This window comes from Gossypium arboreum, chromosome 8 (genome assembly GCF_025698485.1).
Source record: "Gossypium arboreum isolate Shixiya-1 chromosome 8, ASM2569848v2, whole genome shotgun sequence".
Taxonomy (NCBI): Eukaryota; Viridiplantae; Streptophyta; class Magnoliopsida; order Malvales; family Malvaceae; genus Gossypium; species Gossypium arboreum.
This window is the reverse complement of record NC_069077.1, coordinates 23235017-23258260: the sequence shown is the minus strand read 5'-3', so window position 1 is coordinate 23258260 and position 23244 is coordinate 23235017. Positions and strand designations below refer to the sequence as shown.

The 23244-nt window shown below is 33.2% G+C and overlaps 3 protein-coding genes across 6 annotated transcripts; 1 reads left to right on the top strand and 2 right to left on the bottom strand.

The window, feature by feature from the left end:
- Positions 1 to 355: 355 nt before the first annotated feature.
- Positions 356 to 2213, top strand: LOC108469056 (protein RGF1 INDUCIBLE TRANSCRIPTION FACTOR 1). The gene is made up of 5 exons (XM_017769945.2): positions 356 to 559; positions 664 to 840; positions 918 to 992; positions 1343 to 1483; positions 1575 to 2213. The coding sequence occupies exons 1-5, from the start codon at positions 557 to 559 to the stop codon at positions 1887 to 1889; spliced, it is 711 nt and encodes a 236-aa protein (XP_017625434.1). The 5' UTR covers positions 356 to 556; the 3' UTR covers positions 1890 to 2213.
- Positions 2214 to 11019: 8806 nt separating this feature from the next.
- Positions 11020 to 11562, bottom strand: LOC108469484 (root meristem growth factor 10). The gene is made up of 2 exons (XM_017770363.2): positions 11434 to 11562; positions 11020 to 11322 (listed from the first exon to the last, which is right to left on the bottom strand). Exons 1-2 carry the CDS (start codon positions 11560 to 11562, stop codon positions 11020 to 11022), a joined length of 432 nt encoding a protein of 143 aa, XP_017625852.1.
- Positions 11563 to 13125: 1563 nt separating this feature from the next.
- LOC108467820 (autophagy-related protein 8f) lies at positions 13126 to 15644 on the bottom strand. Of its 4 annotated transcripts, none has more exons than XM_017768610.2 (6): positions 15247 to 15644; positions 14920 to 15020; positions 14791 to 14846; positions 13786 to 13838; positions 13486 to 13604; positions 13126 to 13385 (listed from the first exon to the last, which is right to left on the bottom strand). In XM_017768610.2, exons 2-6 carry the CDS (start codon positions 14954 to 14956, stop codon positions 13297 to 13299), a joined length of 354 nt encoding a protein of 117 aa, XP_017624099.1. In that variant the 5' UTR covers positions 14957 to 15020; positions 15247 to 15644; the 3' UTR covers positions 13126 to 13296. The 4 variants fall into 4 exon arrangements, with proteins under 4 accessions (XP_017624099.1, XP_017624098.1, XP_017624100.1 ...); XM_017768609.2 differs by having other exon boundaries at positions 14920 to 14972; XM_017768611.2 differs by having other exon boundaries at positions 15320 to 15644.
- Between the last annotated feature and the right edge of the window lie 7600 nt (positions 15645 to 23244).

The window sequence follows — 23244 nt, the reverse complement described above, 5'->3', positions numbered from 1 at the left end:
AATAATAAATTTATTGTATCAAATTTTTAAAATTAAAAATTTACTATTTAAATTAAGACTAAAATTAAAATAATTAAATTGAAGTACGAAAGTTACATTCACAACCCGAGTAAGGTATAAGAACTAATAGCAGTATTTTAAAAAAAAAAAAAAAAGAGAAGAATAAGAAGAAGTTTGATGTATAAGTATTATCACTATTCCATTACTTATGGTTTCAATGTCCAGCCTTTCATTCATTCTAGTCCTGGCGTCCCATTTTCCAAGCCCCGCCTGTAATTAAAATATTCATTGCTTTTGTAATCCTTGTTTTACACTATAGTAGACTACATTGACGTACCAAAAATATATATATATAAAAAAAAAAAGACAGTGCACCTCTTTAAATGAGGCCAACCCACCCCCAGTAGCAGCAGCAGTTTGCCAGACGCCGTTTCTCTTTTCTTGCACCCTCTCTCTCTCTCTCTCTCTCTCTCTCTCTCTCTTTCTGCAATAATGGTGAGTCCACCATTTTCTTCATAAGCCCTTCTCTTCTTCAAAATTCAAACCCAAGAAAACCATGGTAACTCTTTCTTTTCCTTTCCATTTTTAATTTTTCAATTCTTGGGTTCATCTCACTTAAGCTAATTCAATTAGGGTTTTTTTTTTTTGCTTTTGTTTTTGCAGCTGTTTTCTTCACATCTACCTCGTTGGCTTCAAGTTCTTCTTACTGAGAAATTCTTCAACGCTTGCATAATTCATGAAGATGCCAAGAAAAACGAGAAGAATATATATTGCTTGGACTGTTGTATCAGTATTTGCCCTAACTGCTTATCCCCTCACAGCTCTCACCGCCTCTTACAGGTTCCAACATCTTTCAATTTTCTTCTTCTTCTTCCTTCCAATTCTTCATGAAAGCATGACTTCATGTTTTTTTGCAGATAAGAAGGTATGTCTATCATGATGTTATAAGGCTGGATGATGCAACAAGATTAATGGACTGTGCTTTTGTCCAAGTAAGTCATAATTCAGACATTCAAAAAGCATGTTCTTTTGAAAACCCTTTTTCTTTCTTTTTTTTTTTTTGGTTAATTGAATTACCCCTGCACTTTTTTTTTTCTATGCATGCTTAGATATTCATGAAACTGTTGATTTATTCCTAATGAAAAAACGAAGCCTTCGCTAGAAAATTCGAGTCATGTAATCATTTCATTTGAGCATTGATTACCAACCATCTTACTGTATACTTAACCAACTGATAAAATAACAGTGAAATTTCCAGAAGAAAAAAAAAAGTGTCTGAATTATGAAAGAATATTTCGTTATTGTTCAATGATACTCACTGCTTCTCCATTTTTATATTTAGTCATACATAACAAATAGCGCAAAAGTGATATTTATAAACCAAAGGCCACAAACAAGACAGTTCAGAGGCTCCGGCAACTTCTGCAATACCTGCGACAGAAGCCTGCAAGAACCTTATCTCTTTTGCTCTCTCTCCTGCAAGGTTCCATTTTTTTCTTCTTTTTTAATCGTATAATTCCATAAACACCATCTCTCAACACCATAAAAAAAAAATCCTCTTTTTTTTCAAGCAGGTTAATGATCTGTTAAGAACAGAAGATGGGGTTTCAAAGTTCCTGTTCGAGTGCAATTTCTTACCTTTACCAGAAGCGGGTTCGGAGGATTATGGTTTGGTGACACCGGACTCAGTCCTTGAACCATCTGGTTCGACCGGGTCTGGTGGGTACGGGGAAGTGTCACTCACATCCACTGCTACGACGGAAATTGTGAGAAAGAAGAGGAGTAGCTTAAAAGCATGTCGACCGACATGCCCTCCGACAGTATCCGAAGTTTCGGGAAGTTTGATGAACCGGAGAAAGAAAACTCCCCAACGAGCTCCACTCTATTGAATTTGATGGCCTAAGGAAATGAAAGCATAGAAAGATAGAGAGAGAGGTAAGGGAGATTGGGACATTGTTGGTATTTTATGATTTCATTTAAAAAGTCAAGTTACATAAGAAAAATGATTGCCCCAAATCCCATTTTGTTCATGTAAAACTCTCCTCTCCTATTGCAATTTATTATTTTTTCTCCCTTTTACATAGTTATATTATATTATTGTGAGTAATACTTGTATTATTCCGTTATTACCCTTTTTCTGCTCTACGTTTTATTTTAGGTGGAGATAATTAAGGACGATTAATAAGTGATATGTGTAAATTACAAATCCAGAACTGTCTCTTTCTGGTTCTTTTTCATGGCTTTATCTTTTTGGTTTCCTTGGACAGAATAGGGTCATTTTCTATTCTTTACTGTTTCCCATCCCCAATGTCTTGACTTGACTAGTCTAATATACTAATTTTGCTTGGAACTTGATATACATTAATTTAGTGATTAATAATATATACTTTATTTAGGGTATCTTCTTTTCATCTATATATATTTATAGAATTATTAGGCTTGCTACTTTGAGATATGTGTAGACCACTCCCTCTACAGTTTCTTCTGCTTAAAAAGAGAAGAGATATACTGTTTTTACTTGATTCTTTTCCTTTTTAATTATTGGGGTTACTGATAAAAGGATAGCTTTTCATCAAATTTTCCAGGAAAAACTTAAGCTTTTTACAGTGCAATAGTGTATTACCCAGCTTAGTCGCTTTTTAGTTCAATAGTCATTTCCATTGTGTCAAACTTTTCCTTTTTCCTATCCCTCTTTTCTAAAAAGGTAGCTAAAAAAACAGGTTTTTGTGTCTGGCTCTTCCATTCAAGATCTACGGCTAGATTGTTGACAAATTTCTCATCCACATAGCAGCAATGTTGAGCCATGCAAATAAGATTAGCAAAAATATGAAATGCGACATCATTGGTTCAGACTTTAAATTTAATCGGGACTTTTGTAGACCAAAAAGAACATATAATGAGACAAGTACTTGGATAGGTAATAAGAATGGTGAGGTAGGTGTCATGCATGTTCCTCCTGCAATGTTTTCTATAAATTCCAATGGACCCTTCAATAATGTTGCAAGTTATCCATACTTCTCTAATTTTAGCTATCTTCAATATAGAAAAGAATGAACAGAAGAGACAGTAATGGCCATTATTTGGTTCTCTTTCCTCAAAATGTTACACCTTAATCCATTTCTTTAAACAATAATGACTAGGACAAAAAAAGAAAAAATTTGAAGGTTCATGAGGATGTTGGGAAAAATGTCGTTGAGAAATGAAGGGTGTATATTGTAGATAGGAGGGCTTTATTTGGTCACCTGAAGCAAGCACAAGTGTTTGGCATTTATTGATCCTCCCCAGCTGTGGGTTTCCGCCACGTATGAGGATGTGTATTGGCTCTTTGTCATTATCTGCACCCTGCAAATGAATACACAAGTTGTATAGCTTTCATCAGAACAAGCTTTGAATTTTGAAGCATGCATTGCCGACCTTTGTATTTAAAGAGTGTTTCAATTCCTTGGCTTTTGTATACCATAAATAAAATGGTCCCCAAAATGGCTACCATTCTTGCTTGCTCTAGCTTTTGCTTGCACAAGTGATACAGTTAATCACCATCAATCTCATGTTTGTAGCAAAATTTATGTGCTGCTTCTTCTCTGCCTCGTATTGTAAATGCCATTGCTTGGCGTTGTTGATTGTTCAAAATCTCTGACAGGAAAAGGAATGAAGAGAGGGAATCGATTTTCTTTTCCTTCACACAATCTAAAAATGGGTCCAGAAGTTACAGTAAGGTTGCCTTCGCATCGGCTGCCGTGTATTCCCTATGGACCAAAGTAGGATAAAATGGATTATTATTTCACAATCTCTCAACACACCCTTTTCCTTTACCTTTTGTTTTTCAAAAATAAAAATAAAAATCACTGTTATTGTATAACCTAATTGTACAAGGCCTGCTCGGCTCCCACCCACTGTGTCTCCCTCTGCTTGCCTCAAGTGGCTAACCTGCACACTCACAAACCAAATCTGTGTACATACTTGTTCATCAGTTGTTGATGGATCTTGAAATCTTGGGCTTGATCCCCATGGTTCACTCTTTACCCTTATTATGGGATGGCACTTTCCTGCATGGCAACTGAACATCCCCTCAATATGCTGCAAAGTTATTAGTATTTAGTACCCCCATCAACGGTCAAATTTGGTGTTGCTTTAAAATCTCATCCATTGTTTGTTGGCCACTACAAGCGTTTAAAATTTTGAGTTAAAGGGCACATATTATATATGTACAATTTATGGACAAGTACCGAGTGGAAGAAACTGCTTGCCACATCCTGACAACTTGAAATGACCTGCTACCCATACAAAGAGTCAGACAACCATGACAATGATATACATAGAATAGAGAGCACCAGTTGGGAGAAATACCATACGTATCAGAAAAAAGTTATAGAGAATATTGGGAGCTAGGTTAGACTAAAACAATGCATGCAATTGCTGCGGTGCAAACTGATGTGTTTTAATGATCCCTATTATGGAACTGAAACCCATCTTTTGCCTTGAGCTTCCCATTGCATTTCTAGATGATTCACACATCCCTCCCTGCTGCTACCTCAATTTGTCAATAAATTTATTAAAACACTTTAAAACTAAACCCTTCCCCCCCAAAAAAAAAAAAAAAAGACTCCCAAGAAAAATGTTACCCTCTTTATCTGCTTTGCATATCAAATTGTGGGTCCCGGATGGCTTCAGGTAGATTTAGATGATACAAAGAAGATGACATTGCATCCTAACCTTGAACAAAAGCAACATCCTCACGCTATATCACAGGTGAAAATATCTTAAAGTTTGATGTACAGAGTTCTTAATATTCGTAGCTATATAGTCTTTATAAATTCTACTGCTATTAACAGTGGGTTCTAGATAGCTTCTATTCATCCAGTTTCATATGCTAGTCCGGGACACTAGAAATACAAGATGCAATTCAACATTCATTAACCAAAGGCAGTTCAGTGAGGTTTCAGAAGAATGATGAAACGGTAATGTGCATTTCGAGTCTCACTAATGCCACCGGGGTGATAGTCTCGGGAAAATTTAAATATTCCAAAAAAAATAAATCCCACATTCTTTATGGAAGTCTTGAGACTCTTGTTTATAATTCATCATTTTTCATTGCACTAATATAAAATGATTTGAGTGGGTAGTTGCCTAAACTAGGCTTAAAAGATTAATATAATGTTGTGTGCAATAAATCACAATTTGACGAGTAATAAACTTTAAATATTTTTTAAAAAACTATTTTTGACTAAGTTATTTTTAAAAAATAAAATTCCTATAAATACTATAGTTTATTTTCACTCCAAATACACCTTAAAAATTCTATCATTCTTCTCTCGTTGGTCCTTTCCATCATTTTGAGATTGCTGAATAATTCTTTTTAGTGTGGTTTATTGTTCATCCTGCTCCCTTTTTATAATTGAAAAGTTTGTTGAATCTTACGCTATACAATGAAATATCATTAAGGATAGAGTCCAACATATCTTAAACTATTCAACTCGGATTCTTGATTCATCAATTTGGTGCAATATTTGCCAACAATTTAATGATATCTTCATACTTAGATGTTGTTTACACTATCGATGTTTATGGTCATTATTGCCATGATGCTATTTGTATATCATTTAAAACCCTTAATCTATTAAGTTAGAATCAAATTGAATATCTTTAAAATATTTTTAAGTGTTACGAATACTCGAAAGTAAGTTTTCAAAATACTTTGAATTATTTCAAATATTTTTGAATAAACATATAACCCTTTAGAACTATTTCAAAATGATTTTCAAGCAAATTTTTAGATGAAGTATCGATACCTTAACTTATGGTATCAATATTTTTCTCAAACAATCTCTCAAACAATTTTTAGAGGGATAAAGTATTGATACCTAGACTTTTGGCACATTGATAAGGTAACGATACCTTGGCAAGTCAGTAGTCACATCACTTTCTAGATGGGCAAATTATCAAAACTTGTTCTTGAGGTATTGATACCTTGCCCCAAAGTATCAATACCATAGCTTGGTGTCTATACCATATTGTTTCTAATGATTATTTACTTGGAGTATCAACAGGGGTGAAGTCAAAATTTTTTTTTAGGAGGGGCGAAATTAAATTTTAATTTTTAAGAGCCTATATCTTTATAATTTTTAAAGGATTAAATCAAATTTTTATTATTGTTAAGAAGGTAAAGTGCAATTTTACCTTTACTAATTTAAAATTTTAAGATTTCTAAAGAGTCTAAATGGATAATTTTTCATTTTAAGGGGGCGGGGTCCTTGCCAGCGCCCTAGATAGCCACTGAGTATCAACACCTCCTTTATGGGTATTGATGAGTGAAAATTTGATATATGTAAAGATGATTCTTTCATACTTACTTTAGTGTGTTTTCGACTAAAATTGAGTCCTTTTAGGTGTTTAATAGTTTGTGTTCGAATTTAGGTCTTATTGTGTATTTTTTTTGTGTTTAATCTACTATTTTTAATGCTATTTTGATTTTAGGAAGAAAATAATGCTTAAAAGTGTTAAAAGGTTATGTAGGCGAGGCATTGATACCTTAATTTGCAAAAAGACTTTTAAGGAAAAAATAAATTGTTCCAAATGACTAGTTTTCCCTTCAACAACTCCAAAAGGCTAAAAATCAAAGAGAAACTATAAATAAGGTCTCCAAACACTCAAATAAAGGCAAGAGAACAATTCTCAAAGATTTAGTGCTTAGTTTTAAATATTCTTACTTCCATTCTTCTCATACTAATACTTTGTACATAAACACTTGTTGGGTTTAATTTAATTCTTTATTCAAGTGTTTATTTATATTTGAAAGAGCTTAAATTTGTAAACACTCACCTTACAGTGGTCTTTATTGTTTATACCATAGTTGAGTCATAAAAACTAGAGAGATTTTTATCTTAGCCTTAGTAAAGGATAGGGAGTTGTAAATATTATACTTTATCATTGAAAGGTAACAATTTTAAAAGAGAAAATTGGAAAAATCCTTAGCAAAAAGGGTTAAGATATTGGAAGCAGACAATCGAGAGTGGAACACTATAAATCTTTGTGTTGATTTAATTCGAGCATTGCAAGCTTTATTTTAGATTTTTTTAAACACCAATACCGCTTGTTTTGAACTAACAGTAAAAATTTGTTGGAGAAAGGCTCTTACATTTTTAGGTTTTATTCTATCCTTGAGAAAAGTTATTGTTAACTTTTCAAGCTTTGTTGTAAAAAAAAAAAAAAAAAAAAAGAAGAAGTTATACTTGAAGGGGGTGAACAGAAGCAAAAGACATTTAAAAATTTGGAGGAAATTTTAACTTTTCCAATACAACTATGAAAATGCTTGTGAAGAATAAGCCAATAATGTTTTATTTGACATCTATTCCACATTCAATAAGTGCTGCCAGAGCGACCAATATATTACTTGAGTAGATGTTTACATGAAAGTGAGTTGAATTATTCACCAATAGAGAGGTACTGTCTTTTCTTGGTTTTTGCTACTTAGAAACTCTGATACGTCCTAGCTAATAAATTCATTATAGTAACCAAGTCCGATCCTATCAAATTCTTGCTCTCTAGACTAGCTCTATAAAGAAGAATACCAAAATGGCTCCTTTTGCTTTGTCGGGTGAGTTGGGCATTTCTGTTGCTTAATCAAAACCTATTTAGTCTTAAACACTTTGAAACTTACTTGTTCACTTATCATCTCAAAATGGAGAAATGTTGAATTATTCTATGCCGAATGCATTCCATGAAGAAGTATGTTGAATGAATGTAAAGGAAGGGGAATGGAAGCTATATTTTGATGGTTCTTCAACAACCTCAAGAGGAGGTGCAAAAATAGTTTTAATCCCACTAAGTAGAGAAGTCAATTCATGTATTTAGAGTTTTGAGTTAATCTCCTTTCATTTGAGTAGAAAAGACATCTCCTTAGAAGGACAAGCAAAAGAATTAGAGTGCTCCTTTCATATTTAAGTAGAGAACCTATTTTTCTGACCTTTACATTAGATTTTCCTTGCACTAATAACCAATCCAAATATGAAGCATTGATCTTGGGTTTGCATACGACAAATGTTATTGGGATTAACAAAACTCTTGCTCAAGCTTTATGGAAGAAGTTTCAGAATGTAAGATTTGAGCATAACCCAAGATCTACAAATATGTATCTTGCTACTTTAGCTTCAAAAATTAACATTGAGCCAAAATATTACTATGTCAGCGATAACAAGAACTCTTAGAAATATCAGGAGAAAATTTATAATTAAAGTTTTGTTATATATATTAAGAAAGAAAAGAAAATAAATAGTTTTATGTTTATAGTCAAATTTGTTAATCAAAGATCAAAACCCTATACTAAACTTAACACCTAGAGATGTTGAGGTACTCCTCGAAAATAAATATTTTGAAAAACATTTTTGAAGCTACATTCTTGTTTCAACATCTGTATGGACTGACTATTAGGACAACATAAGTGTAGTAAGTTTGCTGGCATTTTTGGCTTAGTTCATCTTGATTAGTTTTCAATCAACAAATGATTATTTGATTAAAACAGTGACGAATTTTATTTCAAATAGAAGGAGTGGCTAATTAAATGCAAACATTATTCTTATCTTTATCTATAAATAAACTGCATTTCGGCCCATCTTTGTGTGGTTGAAGGAGTGATTTTTGCTGTTATTTGTTTATCTTTACTTGATATTGTTGGAGAGAAAAGCTTGTTGTAAGTGAGGTTAGAGTAGATTATTGAATAAAATCATTTATTGTATTGTACAAGGCTCCACAAAATAATATTGATGTGTGTTCCAACTTTGTTTTGAACATCAGAAATATTTATTTTGATAAATAATATAAAATTCCAATATCTATAAAAGCAATTAAAATAGGCTTTTTCATATCACTTTCAAACGTGAGGCGATGGTTATGTGATTACATTTTCTGAAATAAAATAGAATAAAAATTTATATTAAATTTTATTACATTCGCTTATTTAAAATAAATAATAACGATAAATATGCAATATGTACAAAATTAAAATAAAATTTAGTTTAAATTGTGAGTAAAGAAATTTAAATAGGTAAATCCAAATATTAAATGCACTTTAATTGTTGACAATAGTCTTGTAATTTTTTTTGAGTTGACTTGTGGCATCAATTCAATCATCAACATTATCAATACTAGATTTTGTCACACCCATAATGCGGGTGAAAGAAAATATTTTAGTTAAAATTATTATCTTTTAAAATTTATTCAATCATGAATATAAGTGGAGCGATAATAAACTTGTATTTTAACACTATTTAACACATGTTCAACCCTTGAATTTATAGTTTTTAACTATTTTATTTAAAGATGATATAAAAGTAAGAAAAAGTAAAAATGTCATCATAATAACATTAATTATAATTTAAAAAAAAGATATTTTTATAATTTTATAACTGAATTGGTGACTCAATTAAGAGTGGCACCAACACAAGAAAGTGTTTAGATGCAAGTAAGTATGTTAGATATACAATCAATGTGGGTGAAATAATCAAAATAATATTTTGGTTGAAGTGGTAACAAAATAGACTTTACTGATGCTGGTGGCATGAGTCCAAATCTCAACTTTTGTAACCTTTTTAGGGATTAATCTTAAGACTATACATAAATTTTGGTCTAATGTGCAATTTTAGACATGAATTTAGATTTGATCCAATTCACACAAGTTATTAATACAATTATTGATATAACATATATTATTGTATACACAAATAATCATATTTATCTAGTATAAAACTAAATTGATACATTTATTTATTTAAATGTGTATGATTGAATCAAAATTAAAGTTTGAACTACAAACAAAGTTTCATATGTATAATTATACCAAATCAAGTTTATATATGAAATTGTACATCAAACTAAATTAAAGTTTTCTTTCTATGGATATTTCAACTATACATTATATTAAATATATTATTTATCATTATATATATTTGTTGTGTTATATAGATGGATGAAGATGTTGAAAGAGGAATTATTAATCATAGATTATTTACACATTCTTATTTATGTTTATCCCGTTGCTAGTTATGTATAAAGTTAATTTGTGCCCTGCAATTATCAATAGAGAACTAACCTAACCTATAAATACTCTTCTCTAACTTTAGAGAGGGATCTCTCTCCTTTGATCCTTCTTACTCAATTTAAAATGTTATAATCTTCTTTTTATGCGTATCAACAATGGTCCAAATTAAACCTTTTATTTTTCTTTTCTCTCAATAAATATGAATTTTTTTCTTAAATTGTTAGGCCTATTTGAGTATCAACAAATTAAATTGGATAACCTCCGATAAGATATAAAAGGTAATATATATATATATATATATCACACGAATTGCATGCATGTTAAATGGCATTTCTTGAAAACGAAATCATGAACCATTCGAGACCTATATTTTCAATTTTCGGAACTTATTTCCGTTGTTCTCACTTTACCTAAACGCCATTTTTGGTTAGCTCAAAGTTTGATCATCAACGCTGTTTTGCCTTCACGGAAATTGCCAATTCAAGCGTAACTTGGCCAAAACTAATTTAATGACTGCCGTAGTATTTTGACTTGCATCTACCTACTACTATTCCGAACTGTGTTATATTTGCTTCATCTTTCACACCTAAACGAAATATAAAGAGAAAAGAATGGAGCAGGATACACACACACACATATAATCAATAGTAGAAGTTACATGTAGTTTGAAAAGATTAATGAAACATAAATATTTCTCTCCGAGGAACATATATATATGATCCATGATGAATATACACTAAATTTATAGAGGGGAAAAAAGGGCTTGTAACTCATTATATAATCCATCACCCTATGTTATATATATAGTCATATATATAACTTGTTATGCCTATGCTGGAAAGATCAACATTTGACTTGAGCCCTAATATTTTAAAAGGCTCTTTTAACTCTATGTTTTGCGGTTCTTGCGGAAGCTGGTAGCTTAGCTTTCTTTCCTCGACTCTCTGGACTAGCAAAGAAAATAAAACCTTTTTTTTTAATATATATCAGTTGTGATGAGGAGGATGTGTCTTTGGTGGTGAGTAATCCAAGTTAAAACCTGGATTTTTTTCGCCATGTTTCTTGTGAGGCACGCGCCAAGAAACTGCAACACTTGGATTTTTTTTCTTCTCATTTTCGACTATTGTCTTTTGGTTCTTCACCTTAGCATCTTCCAGCTTTTGAGTGACATTATATCCATGAGATTCCTCGATGCTTTCTTCTTTCATGGATCGGAGTTCCTTGGAAGAAGACGATTTCGCCTGTAATACTGGAACTGAGTTGTTCTTTCGATCGTTCTTCATATCATTCTGCAAAACAAAAGGCCCCCAAACCCAAACGAAGTTAAATAATGCATGCGCACTATGTACAACAAAATAGCAAAACATTAGATGATGATTGTCATTGTATATTGGACCTACCTTGATGGAGAAGTGAAGTATATTATCGATCTTATGATGCTTACTGACAACTACAACAAGACGACGAGCACTGCACACTTGCAGAGAAAGGCATAGAAGGAGAAGAAGAAAACAAGATGGGGTTGACATGTTAAGGCAAAGCAAGATGTGGTACTGGTAAGATCATCAAATGCAGCTATATGCTTCACTTAGAACATGGAGATGTATAAAGAGAAGCAACATATACCCCTCACCAGGGAAATTAGAGAAGCAACATAAGAGCTTGCTTTGGTGATTATATATCGGAAGGAAAAAGTATAAAAGGTAAGAAAATGAGAAGTAAGATAATTAAATTGAAGAAAGCTAATGCGTGCTTAGCTAGCTGATTGTGTGTTCCGAGGGACACTAGTTAAATCTCATGTCGTTTTTAGTACTTCTAGTTAATTGCCTTTACCCACCATTTCATTCTTGGAAAACTTAAAACCGATGAATATTCTAATGCTAAAACTAAAAAAGTGGGAACCCTTTTTAGATCTTAGTCGATAGATCTTGGAGAATGGTGCAATTAATGACTGAAATGTCCCTATATAACCCCTAACGAAAACGAAAATAATAAGAAAAATATGTTATTAGCTTCTTTTTAGAACAGTTTTAAGAAGATCGATGTTGGAACTCATTGTGAAGTAGCGAAATTCATAAGCATGAAGCAATATTATGTGTAGTTTGCCAACGCCACATGCACTCACAGCCATTTGCAAGGCTCCAAAAAGCTTGAACAGTGAATGTGAAAATACAAGTACGTCGGTCCTACAAAGCGGAAATGTGCGGGAGCGAGGTAGGACCATGCAACCAAGGAGACAAGGTTACATGGACCACCACCACCACCTCTTCCTTCATATGTTGTGCGAAACACAAGGGTTCCCCCCCTTAACCGTCAACACCGGCCATACAATCTGAGTTATTCAATTGCCACGTGGATTCAACCCCCCCCCCCCCCCAATGGCCGCCGAAATCCATTCCTTCCACTAGTTGTCCGACTCCTGGCAACGCCATTCTTAACCTTTTAAACCAACAGCGTATCAAAGCCAAAAAGCAGGTCATCCCGAAATATGCACGCTGAGAGAAACCCAACCCTCGGTGGGGATGATACACAGATTAAATCTTCACATATTTCATTAATTCTCGTTAAAAATTCAAACTTCTTTTAATATTCAAATTTGATATATGAAGTTAAACCATCTTTATCTCTCGTTAACATAAAATGCTTTGGCATGACCTGCAGATAAACATTCTCGTGGTGAAAGCATGCATTGTGCCTTCATGTTTTGTTTGTATCATGCATTTGGAGTTTGAATGTTGGTGGTCTCGTGGGGGATGTTTATTTCTGTTGGGTTTAGAAGGGAGCGCCGGCGAGACAGGCTCGAGTTCCCAGAGGGATGGGGATTCGGGCAGGGGGCGTTGACAAATCGGATCCAATCGATATGTTTGGTAAAAGTCAAGCATTTTCGGTTGTCTCAGACTCCCTTGTCTCCACGGCACCAATTTTATATTATACGATGTACCACTGTTCTCCATGTTAACTATAGTAGGATTCAAATACTCTGAACCAGGGGAATTTGTCAAACAGCAGCCATCAGTGAAACTAATAAATGGGTTGAATTGTCAACTTTTACGGACAAAGTTGAATAAAGGGTTACAACATTCTTCAATGAATTTGAGCAATAGTTCCGACATTTTAGATTGACATGGAATTATGTACGGAGAAACTATACACGTATAGGCATTCCGAGGAATCATATCATATATTAGGCAGAATGCCACAATTATTAATTTATTCAATTAAATGTAAACTATAGCATGGAAATAAGGTCCCTGCATGATCTGCTAGCCAAATGTATTTTCTCCACTGTATGTAACGTACAGAAATCCGTCTTCATCCTTTTTTTCATCATAGATAGTTGACATAATTGCTCCTGCATAACGATCATGGCTACTTAGCATATAGAAATTGAAAAGGTGAATATATTAACGTATAACATTATTCAAAGAGAAGAAATTTGCAAATTTTAATACCGGTCGGTGGGAGGACACCGTCCACAAATATGAAGATAGCCTTTTCAGCGATCAGTTTAATTCTCTTCCGGATTACATAGATGAACTGACCAACTGTGAGGTCGGCAGGGACCAAGTATCTGTAAATTATTTAAATCAAATCATCAAAAGGATATCCATTACCTATATTTCAGTTGCGCCAAAGGAAATTGATCAATGGACTTAAAATGCAACCATACACATGGTGGCTAGCAGTTGCTAATAAATAAGAATGAACGATAACAAGGAATAAGGTAAACTTGGCATGAAAATTTTGCTTACTTCTTCTTGTCAATGTTAGGAATATCACTTCTTTCTGCCTTCTCCACAATCACCTAAAAAGCACATGCGCAATCATCAATAGAAGCAAGATTGGGGTATTAAAATGTTATAAATTTCACTTTTGCCTTATGCAGGGATGAAAAGCCAAACGTGAATAAACTGTTTTAAGCAGGCTCCATTTAAACAATTGCACAGCTAAATTATGAAGTCTTTTTCTATTGATAACTCAATCTGGGATAAGGACATCGTCTATTCTACACTTTCAAGTTCTTGAGTTACAACCCTTCCTCCTCCTTAAGAAGTTTTTTTCTTTTCTAGACTTTGACAGGGAGGGGCAGGGGATTTCAGGCTCAGGTTTATCTTTATTAAGCTTTAAAATAGAAAATGTATAGATCACAAATACCATTCCAGACCATTAGCTGTTCTACTAGTAGATATTGCTCTTAATCATCAAGTCACATCCACCAATAGATGAACATTGGTATTGGCAGGACTGAAATTGCTTTCTAGATATCATGACAGAAATAGAACTCATCTATTGCTCATAATCATCAAGTCACACTCAACAAAGTGTATAATCGATGTTAACACAATAGATATCAAAATGCCGCAAAGACACCACGACAAGTCTTAAGAAAAAAGTCATCCATTAACATATATACTTAAAGCAAAAGTTAGACAAGCATTACAGGTGAAGGCAGTGCAAAGCCATGATTTAGGCTCAAAACTCTAAAGCTCATAGACGAGAAAAGAACTTATAACACAACAAAAATAAGACTTTTCAGTAAATTAGCCAATTGAATCATTTGATCCTTCGTTTGTACAAAAATAAATTATATATATTAAAATGGATACCTAGAAAAAAATTAAGAAGCAACAGAATGCACAAAGAATAGACAAGTGGTGGAACAATCATAATTATTCTTTAACATCAGCAAAGAAGAGAGGAAAAAATAAAAAAAGTCAAAAGGGTGGAAAAAGACAAGGGTAAGGATGAATTCTTACTGGAATTCTATCAGGGTATTTTCCCCTGATTCTGGCAGCCTCAGCACGCCTTTTCTCTGAATATTAAGAATCCATAAATTAATGAAAAGCAACCAAAGAATAGCTAATACATGATCAGCAGTAACATACCAAAATCATGCTCAATCTTGAAGCTGCTTTTAGTCATATAGGCTGATATATCACTGCAGAACCATCAGGATGTAAAGTCAACTGATACCCTATTTTTAGACCTTACCGTAGACAAAAACCACAAACTTTAAAGTAGGACAACAATTCAAATTCAAGTTAAGATATCCTTTAATTCCAAATTAAATAAAAAAAGAAAGAAGAAATAAGAATCCGATCATCATAAATTCAAGACAGTAAAGAAGAAGAAGAAGAAGAAGAAGAAGAAACCCAAACCATATTTGATATTGAGAAACCAAAAGAACAAGAATTCAAGATTTCTTTTTTTACCTCAGCAGATATAGAAAAGGCTGTAAGGATTGAATTGAAACAAAGAGATGAGATGATGAAGAAATCAACTAACCGATGGATGAGGTGTTGTTGTCTTGAAGATTAATATGAATGAGAAGATGATAAAAATAGGTGTTTATTTAAGATTTGTTTTAGTTTGGGGGCATTTCTCCTCCAACTGGGCTAGGTTGCTAACCAAGTAACCGCCACGTCAGTCTCCTACGGTATTTGGATTTTCTTCAATACTTATCCAATCTTGGAATTGGATGACGCTTCCTCATTTCACTTCATTTTAGAATCATCCATCCTTGGTGAGCAAATTTTTTCAGAATTCTACACTGTTTCCAACACACCTCATCTTCAACTCTGTGTTATGTTTATATTAGGCTTAAATATTAAAATATCTGCAATGTACAAATTCAATACTCAATTGAGTTACTCTTGGAATTTAGATTTTAATTGAAATTTAGTAATTTGAATTCCTCCATTATGGTTTCCTTTTGAAGTCCTTGATATTGACGTGGTAGGTGATATAATATTTGACATGAAAAATTTTATATGTAAAAAAGTTTAATTTTTTAAAAATTATTTTATAAGGTAATTGCTCATTTATTTATTTTTGGAGGACTTAAATGATTTCTAGAGATTATATAAAATTCTTAAAAATATAAAAAATAAAATTTTATAAAAGGAGTAGTAATTTTAATTTTTTATATTTAATAAATTTTAATAATTTTATATATTTTTATACTTGTCTACCGCTTTTATAATATTTTAGTAATTTTAATAATTTTTAAATTTTTTAATAAAATTACTACTCTTTTTTTTCTCACACATGTTGCCCTTTATCATATATTTACTCATGGCTTACTCATAACCCTTTTAAGCCACCAAACACGAATCATCATGGACTAGTTTACCATTTAGGTTTTGAAAAGTTTGATAGTGTTTATTATTATTATCAAAAATGTTTTTAAAATGTAAAGCGTCAAATTTTAAATATAGTATTATAAAGTAAAAGATTTAATAATTAGATAAAAAATGTCGCTTCATTGAAAAGCACTTTCTAAAAACCAAAAGTTAATTTTTTTTTGACTTTTTGGTTTGGGATAAAAATTAAAATCCCAAATTAAAATCAATGATTGATTTGAAAGCTATTTGTTTACCAATTTTTTTTTGTTGAAAAGTGTTTTACTACATCAATAGTTAACTAAGCGTATCTCAAACCCTTTACTTAACACTCCATATCAATTTGATTACCATCACACTTCAAGTTCCTTATAAAAATTTAATCCATACCTTTAAAATTAAAAAAATTCTTTAATTTTCCTATATATATATATATATATATTAATTTTACAACTTTTTTTAGACTTTTAATAAAATTTTATAACTTTTTTATTAGTTTTATAGATTCTTTACCATTTTAATTATTTTTATATAATTTCTAAAATTTTATAATATTAATATGATATTTTCATATATTTCATAACATATGTATAATATTTTATAAATTTAATATATATTTTTAATTTTTAAAATTTATGATATTTAATAAATTTTATAGATTTTCTATATTTTCTTAATTTTTAAAAGTTTATAATATTTTAATAATTTTAAGCTTAAATAATAAAAATAATTAAGCCATCCATGTAAGATGCCACGTCATCAACATTTTCATGTCATATGCTACGTCAATCATCATGTCACCTATCACATCAGTATTTAATAATCTATTAGGGGCTTCACTAAAAAGTCGTATTCAATAACTCAATTAATTGCTAATTTTCAATTAAATGCTCATGATAATGCGCTTAATCGACATATTTTTATCATTTATTTTAATTAATTTTGGGTATGAGTTCTAGTTAATTTGGCACTTAATTAATCATTTTCTATGTAGGTATGATAATTATCCAATTTAGTGGAAAACGAGTCAATATGCAGATAGTATGGAAAATTTGACACGAGAGCTCAAATTGATGCATAAGACAAAAATTTTAAGATTATTTCTATTAAAACTTTTTGTATTTTAAACTTATCTTGTTAGAATTAAGTGACCCAAATTCTTATTTAAATAAAATACGATGGAAAATAAAATAAAAGTAAAATCCATATAGAACTAGACTTCTTTTATTTTATTTTAGAATAAGGTTTTTAAACCTTATTAAACTCCATCTATTTTATATTGATTAGGATAAGGTGTTTCAATCCTACTAGAATATGGCTTTGCAAGCCTATAAATAGACATAGTCTATTCCTCTTGTATTTGAGTAAAAATTTTTTCGACATAGTGAATTTTCTTCTCCTCTGCCCGTGGTTTTTTTCCCGAAAGGGTTTCCACGTAAAATTTATGTGTTCTTTATTTTTATTTATTTTATTCTATTTTATTTTTCACAAATTGGTATCAGAGCTTCCGAGTTATTCATCTCGATCACGGTAATGGCGTCTTTGAAGTATGAAATTCCGCTGTTGGATCGCAACACCAGATTTGCGTTGTGGCAAATTAAGATGCAAGCGCTTCTTGCAGATGGATCTAGAGGATGCCCTGCTAGGATAGATAAGATGCCTTCGACATTAACAGATGAAGAGAAGAAGCGTAAGGATCGAAAGGCATTAACACAATTACATCCGCATTTGTCCAACGAAATTTTGCGGGATGTGATGAAAGAGAAAACCGCCATTGCATTATGGAAGAGGCTAGAACAAATATGTATGTCGAAAACTCTAACAAGCAAGTTGCATATGAAGCGGCGTCTTTATGCTCATCGTTTGGAGGAAGGTGCGTCAGACACGAACACTTAACAGTGTTTAAAGAAATTCTCTCAAACTTGGAGGCCATGGAGGTTCAAGATGATAAGGAAGATCTAGGGTTGATTCTACTTTGTTCGTTGCCCGCCTTATTCAACCTTTAGAGACACGATTTTATATAGCCGCGAGTCTCTCACGCTTGATGAGGTTTATGATTCTTTAACCTCGTATGATAAGATGAAGCATCTTGTGGTTAAACCCAACTCTCGTGGAGAGGGTCTCATTGTTCGTGGGAGACAAGACCGGAATGTTGATGATGATCGTGGTAGAACACAGAACGGAATCCTCGTGGTAAATCTAAGGGTAGATCGAAATCTTCAAACAGAGGTAAAACTTGCAACTTCGCAAGAAGAAAGGGCACATTAAATCTGAAAGTGCTATAAGCTACAAAATAAGATTAAAAGGAGGTGCGAATCAAAAGGAAAACAACCGGAAAATTCGGTGAAGTCGATGTTGTAGAAGACTACAATGATGGTGAACTTCTAGTTGCTTCATCAATGATTCTAAAGTAAGCGAGGAGTGGATACTTGATTCAGTGCACCTTCCACATGAGTCCCAATCGGGATTGGTTTACAACTTATGAAACGAAGATCGAAGGTGTTGTTTTGATGGGAAATAATGCTTCATGTAAAATCGCGGTGTTGGAACAATTAAAGTTAAGATGTTTGATGGAGTTGTCGAACACTTAGTGACGTGCGGCATGTTCCGAATTGAAAAGAAATTTAATTTCGTTGAGTACTCTTGATTCAAAAATGCAGATACACAATTTGAAAGTGGGGTTTTAAAGATTTCAAAGGGTCCTTGTTGTGATGAAAGGGCAAAGAAAGATTGCCAAGTTATATGTTTTCTGTGGTTCTATCATATCTTGGTGATGCAAATTGCCGCTTCCTCTTCCTTGTCGATGATGATATTACTAAACTTTGGCATATGCGCCTAGGGCATATGAGTGAGAATGGCATGGTAGAATTAAGCAAAGAGGACTTCTTAATGGGCAAGGAATTTGCAAACCGAATTTCGTGAGCACTTGTGTTTTGGGAAGCAAAGAGAGTTCGATTCACTAGAGGAATCCATAACACGAAGGAAACGTTGGAGTATATCCATTCGATCTGGGGGCCGTCCAGAGTGCCTTCGAGAGGTGGAGCTAATTATATGCTAACCTTTATTGATGATTTTTCCGAAAAGTTTAGGCGTTCTTCCCAAGCGTAAAAGCGATGTGTTTTCCACATTTAAGTCTTGGAAAATTATGATTGAAAAAAGACGGAAAAACAGATAAAATACCTCCGCATGCACAATGGCTTAGAGTTACGCTACGATGAGTTTAATAGATTGTGCAAGTCGAAGGGATCATGAGACACTTGACGATTCGTCATACTCCATAGCAAAAGCGGCGTTGCGAACGAATGAACGAACGATCATGGAGAAGGTTCGATGTATGTTGTCAAATGCCAACTTATCAAGTCATTTTGGGCGTAAGCGACCTCATCTTGCATGTTTTTGATCAACCGATCTCCATCCGCTGCCATTGAGAAAAGACTCCACAAGAGGTATGGTCCGGTAATCCCGCTAATTATTCGATTTAAAGATTTTGGGTGTCTGCGTATGCTCATGTTGATAATGGAAAATTGGAACCGAGATCCATTAAATGCGTTTTCTTGGTTATAAAGTGGTGTAAAAGGCTATAAGTTATGGTGTCCTGAAAATAGAAAAGTTGTGATTAGCAGAGATGTTGTTTTTGATGAAACCGCTATGCTACCTAACTTATCTCTTAAAGACTCTTCCAATAAAGAAAACCAAAAGCGGTGGAGCATCGATTAATACGAATCAACTCCTCAAGCCAAGACAAAATTGAGAATAGAGTTGCTTCTTCACCGCAATACTCTATCGCCAAAAACAGGACAAGAAGAGAAATTAAACCTCCAAAGAAGTATGCCGAGGTTGATCTAGTTGCTTATGCTTTAAATGTGGCTGAAGATATAGATGCGAATCAAGAGCCATTTAATTATTCCGAGGCGATTAGTGTGAAGACTCGAAAAGTGGATGTTTGCTATGCAAGAGGAGATGGAATCACTCCACAAAAACAGAACATGGGATCTTGTAAAACTTCCTAAAGGTAAAAAGGCATTCGTTGTAAATGGGTGTTTAAAAGAAAGAAGGGACTCAGGAGTTGAAGAACCCGGATATAAAGCAAGGCTTGTTGCAAAGGGTTACATCAAATTCCGAGTGGACTTCATGATGTGTTCTCTCCAATTGTTAAGCATAGTTCGATTCGAGCTTTGCTTGGTATTGTGGCCATGCATGATTTGGAGCTTGAGCAGTTAGATGTAAAACCGCATTTTTGCATGGAGAACTTGAGGAAGATATTTACATGCAACAACCGAGGGTTTTATAGTCTCGTAAAAAGAGGACTATGTTTGCTTGTTGAAAAAGTCCCTTTACGGTTTGAAACAAATACCAAGACAGTGGTACAAGAGGTTTGATTCCTTTATGACTTCTCATGATTTCAAAAGAAGTAGTTTTGACAGTTGTGTCTACTTTAAGAAAAAAGTGATGGTTCTTTTGTGTATCTACTTTTTATGTTGATGACATGTTGATAGCAAGAAAAGATAAAAGAGAGATAAGAAAGGTTAAAGCCCAACTAAGTGAAGAATTTGAGATGAAAGATCTAGGACCAGCAAAGAAGATACTTGGTATGGAGATTCTCGAGATAGAAAAGCAAGTAAATTGTACCTAAGTCGGAAGGGGTACATTGAGAAAGTTCTTTGCGGTGTTCAATATGCAGAGTGCTAAGCTTCGTTAGTACTCCTTTAGCAACCATTTCAGACTTTCATCGGCCTTATCTCCTCAATCGATAATGAGATTGAGTACATGTCACATGTTTCATACTCTAGTGCAAGAGGATCTCTCATGTATGCTATGGTTTGTTCACGCCCGATTTATCATATGCATCAAGGCGATTAGCGAGATACATGGCGAATCTCGGTAAAGAACACCGGAAAGCGATTCGATGGATTTTAAGATACTTACGAGGCACTACTAATGTTTGCTTACGCTTGGAAGAACTAAAGATGGAGTTATAGGGTATGTTGATGCTGATTTTGCTGGAGACCTTGATAGAAGAAGATCTCTCACGAGTTACGTCTTTACAATCGGAGGTTGTGCAATTAGTTGGAAAGCCACTTTGCAAACTACATCGCTTTGTCTACCAAGTTGAGTACATGGCGATTCTCGAGGCTTGTAAAGAAGCTATTTGGTTGAAGGGACTATTTAGTGAACTCAATGAAGACCTTCAAATCAAGACAAGATTTTGTGACGATCAGTGCCATCTTTCTTACAAAAGATCAAATGTTTCATGAGAGAACAAAACACATTGATATTCGGTATCATTTTGTTCGTGATATTATTGCTCGTGGTGATATTGTTGTGAGCAAAATTAGCACTCATGAAAATCCTGCAGATATGATGACTAAGTCACTTCCTATAACCAAGTTTGAGCATTGCTTAGACTTGGTTGGTGTTCATTGTTGAAGTTAAACCCTTAAGGGGTTTTTGGAAGAGGTGAAGAACTTGTTTATTGAAAGTTCGCGATGAAGAACTTGTTCATTGAGAATTTGTGTCAAGGTGGAGATTGTTAGAATTAAGTGACCCAAATTCTTATTTAAATAAAATACGATGGAAAATAAAATAAAAGTAAAATCCATATAGAACTAGACTTCTTTTATTTTATTTTAGAATAAGGTTTTAAACCTTATTAAACTCCATCTATTTTATATTGATTAGGATAAGGTGTTTCAATCCTACTAGAATATGGCTTTGCAAGCCTATAAATAGACATAGTCTATTCCTCTTGTATTTGAGTAAAAATTTTTTCGACATAGTGAATTTTCTTCTCTCCTCTGCCCGTGGTTTTTTTCCCGAAAGGGTTTCCACGTAAAATTTATGTGTTCTTTATTTTTATTTATTTTATTCTATTTTATTTTTCACATATCTCTTTTTATTTTAGAGCTTTAGTAATTTAAATTATTAATATATATATGTGTGTGCGCGCACGAATAGCAAGGAGAAAAGCAAAGTGGCATACATTCAACACATTCCATATAGTTTTAGGTTTTGTTTCTTTTTTGGTAGAAATAACAACATTACAGGATTACAATATTAAACATAGACTAAAGTATTGATGAATTATTTCTATCCATCAACAATAAATCACACATCAAACTTGGAGGCTTCAAAGTAGAGTAATCCTGAGACACCATTAGGAGCATATTTTGCAACTTCATTTAAAGATCTTGGAATATGAAGAAATTGGACTTTTTAAGTCCAGGTTAACAATTGATGAATTAGGTGCAATTCCATCAAATTACTAGTAGCGGCGCCACCAAATAAAATAGTTTCCACTAAAAGTGCATTATCACACTCCACATCTATTTGTCTAAAATTCCTATCCTAAGCTATATGCTACCCTTCTACAACTTTTCTTACTTCAACTCTAAAAATGAAATCCTTACCAATCATCATCAAAAAGCCACATAACTAGTTTGCATCCGAGTCTTTAAACACTCATTTAATAGAAGCATTAGAAATATTCAACGAACTTGCCCCATTTTTATTAAGCTTAACCCAACCTCTATCAAGTGGAGAGCAATACCTGCCCGTTACCATTGGAATAGAAAGCAATATATTGGTGTTTGATCCCATAAAACTCCTCGCCTACACAACACCTGTAACCACAACCTCTTGTATAGAATTATAGCTATTAAAGAAAACAAATTTATTCTGACTTTTCTAGAGCAACCAACATAGTATGGGAAAAAGAGTTTGCCATTCAACATCATTGCTTCCATAATGCCCTTTATTTTACATATTCCATAGAAACCAATCACTAGTCTGCATAGTAAAGAAAACATTATGAGCAAACCTCGGCACCATAAAGATCTGCACCGACTTTGAGAAAGGACAATTCTAAATTGCATGAATCCCTAATTCCACAGCATGACCGCACATTGGACAATGAATTTTATTAGCCATATGTCGCCTAGCCCATTCTCTATTTGTCAACAATCTATCATTTCATAACAACCAAATGAACAGTTAAACTCTCTAGGAAGCCTTAACCTTGTAACGCCCTAAAATTTTAGGAATTTAATTGTGAGTATCTGTAGTAATTAGATTTTTGTATCTCTGGTTCTG

Coding starts and splice junctions, on each gene's coding strand:
- LOC108469056 (XM_017769945.2), top strand. Junction 993..1,342: donor TGGACTGTGCTTTTGTCCAA/GTAAGTCATAAT, acceptor TTTTATATTTAG/TCATACATAACAAATAGCGC. Junction 1,484..1,574: donor TTTGCTCTCTCTCCTGCAAG/GTTCCATTTTTT, acceptor TTTTTCAAGCAG/GTTAATGATCTGTTAAGAAC.
- LOC108469484 (XM_017770363.2), bottom strand. CDS start 11,562: ATGTCAACCCCATCTTGTTTTCTTCTTCTCCTTCTATGCCTTTCTCTG. Junction 11,323..11,433: donor TACTTCACTTCTCCATCAAG/GTAGGTCCAATA, acceptor TTTGTTTTGCAG/AATGATATGAAGAACGATCG.
- LOC108467820 (XM_017768610.2), bottom strand. CDS start 14,956: ATGACTAAAAGCAGCTTCAAGATTGAGCATGATTTTG. Junction 14,847..14,919: donor CAAGATTGAGCATGATTTTG/GTATGTTACTGC, acceptor CTTAATATTCAG/AGAAAAGGCGTGCTGAGGCT. Junction 13,605..13,785: donor CCTAACATTGACAAGAAGAA/GTAAGCAAAATT, acceptor AATAATTTACAG/ATACTTGGTCCCTGCCGACC.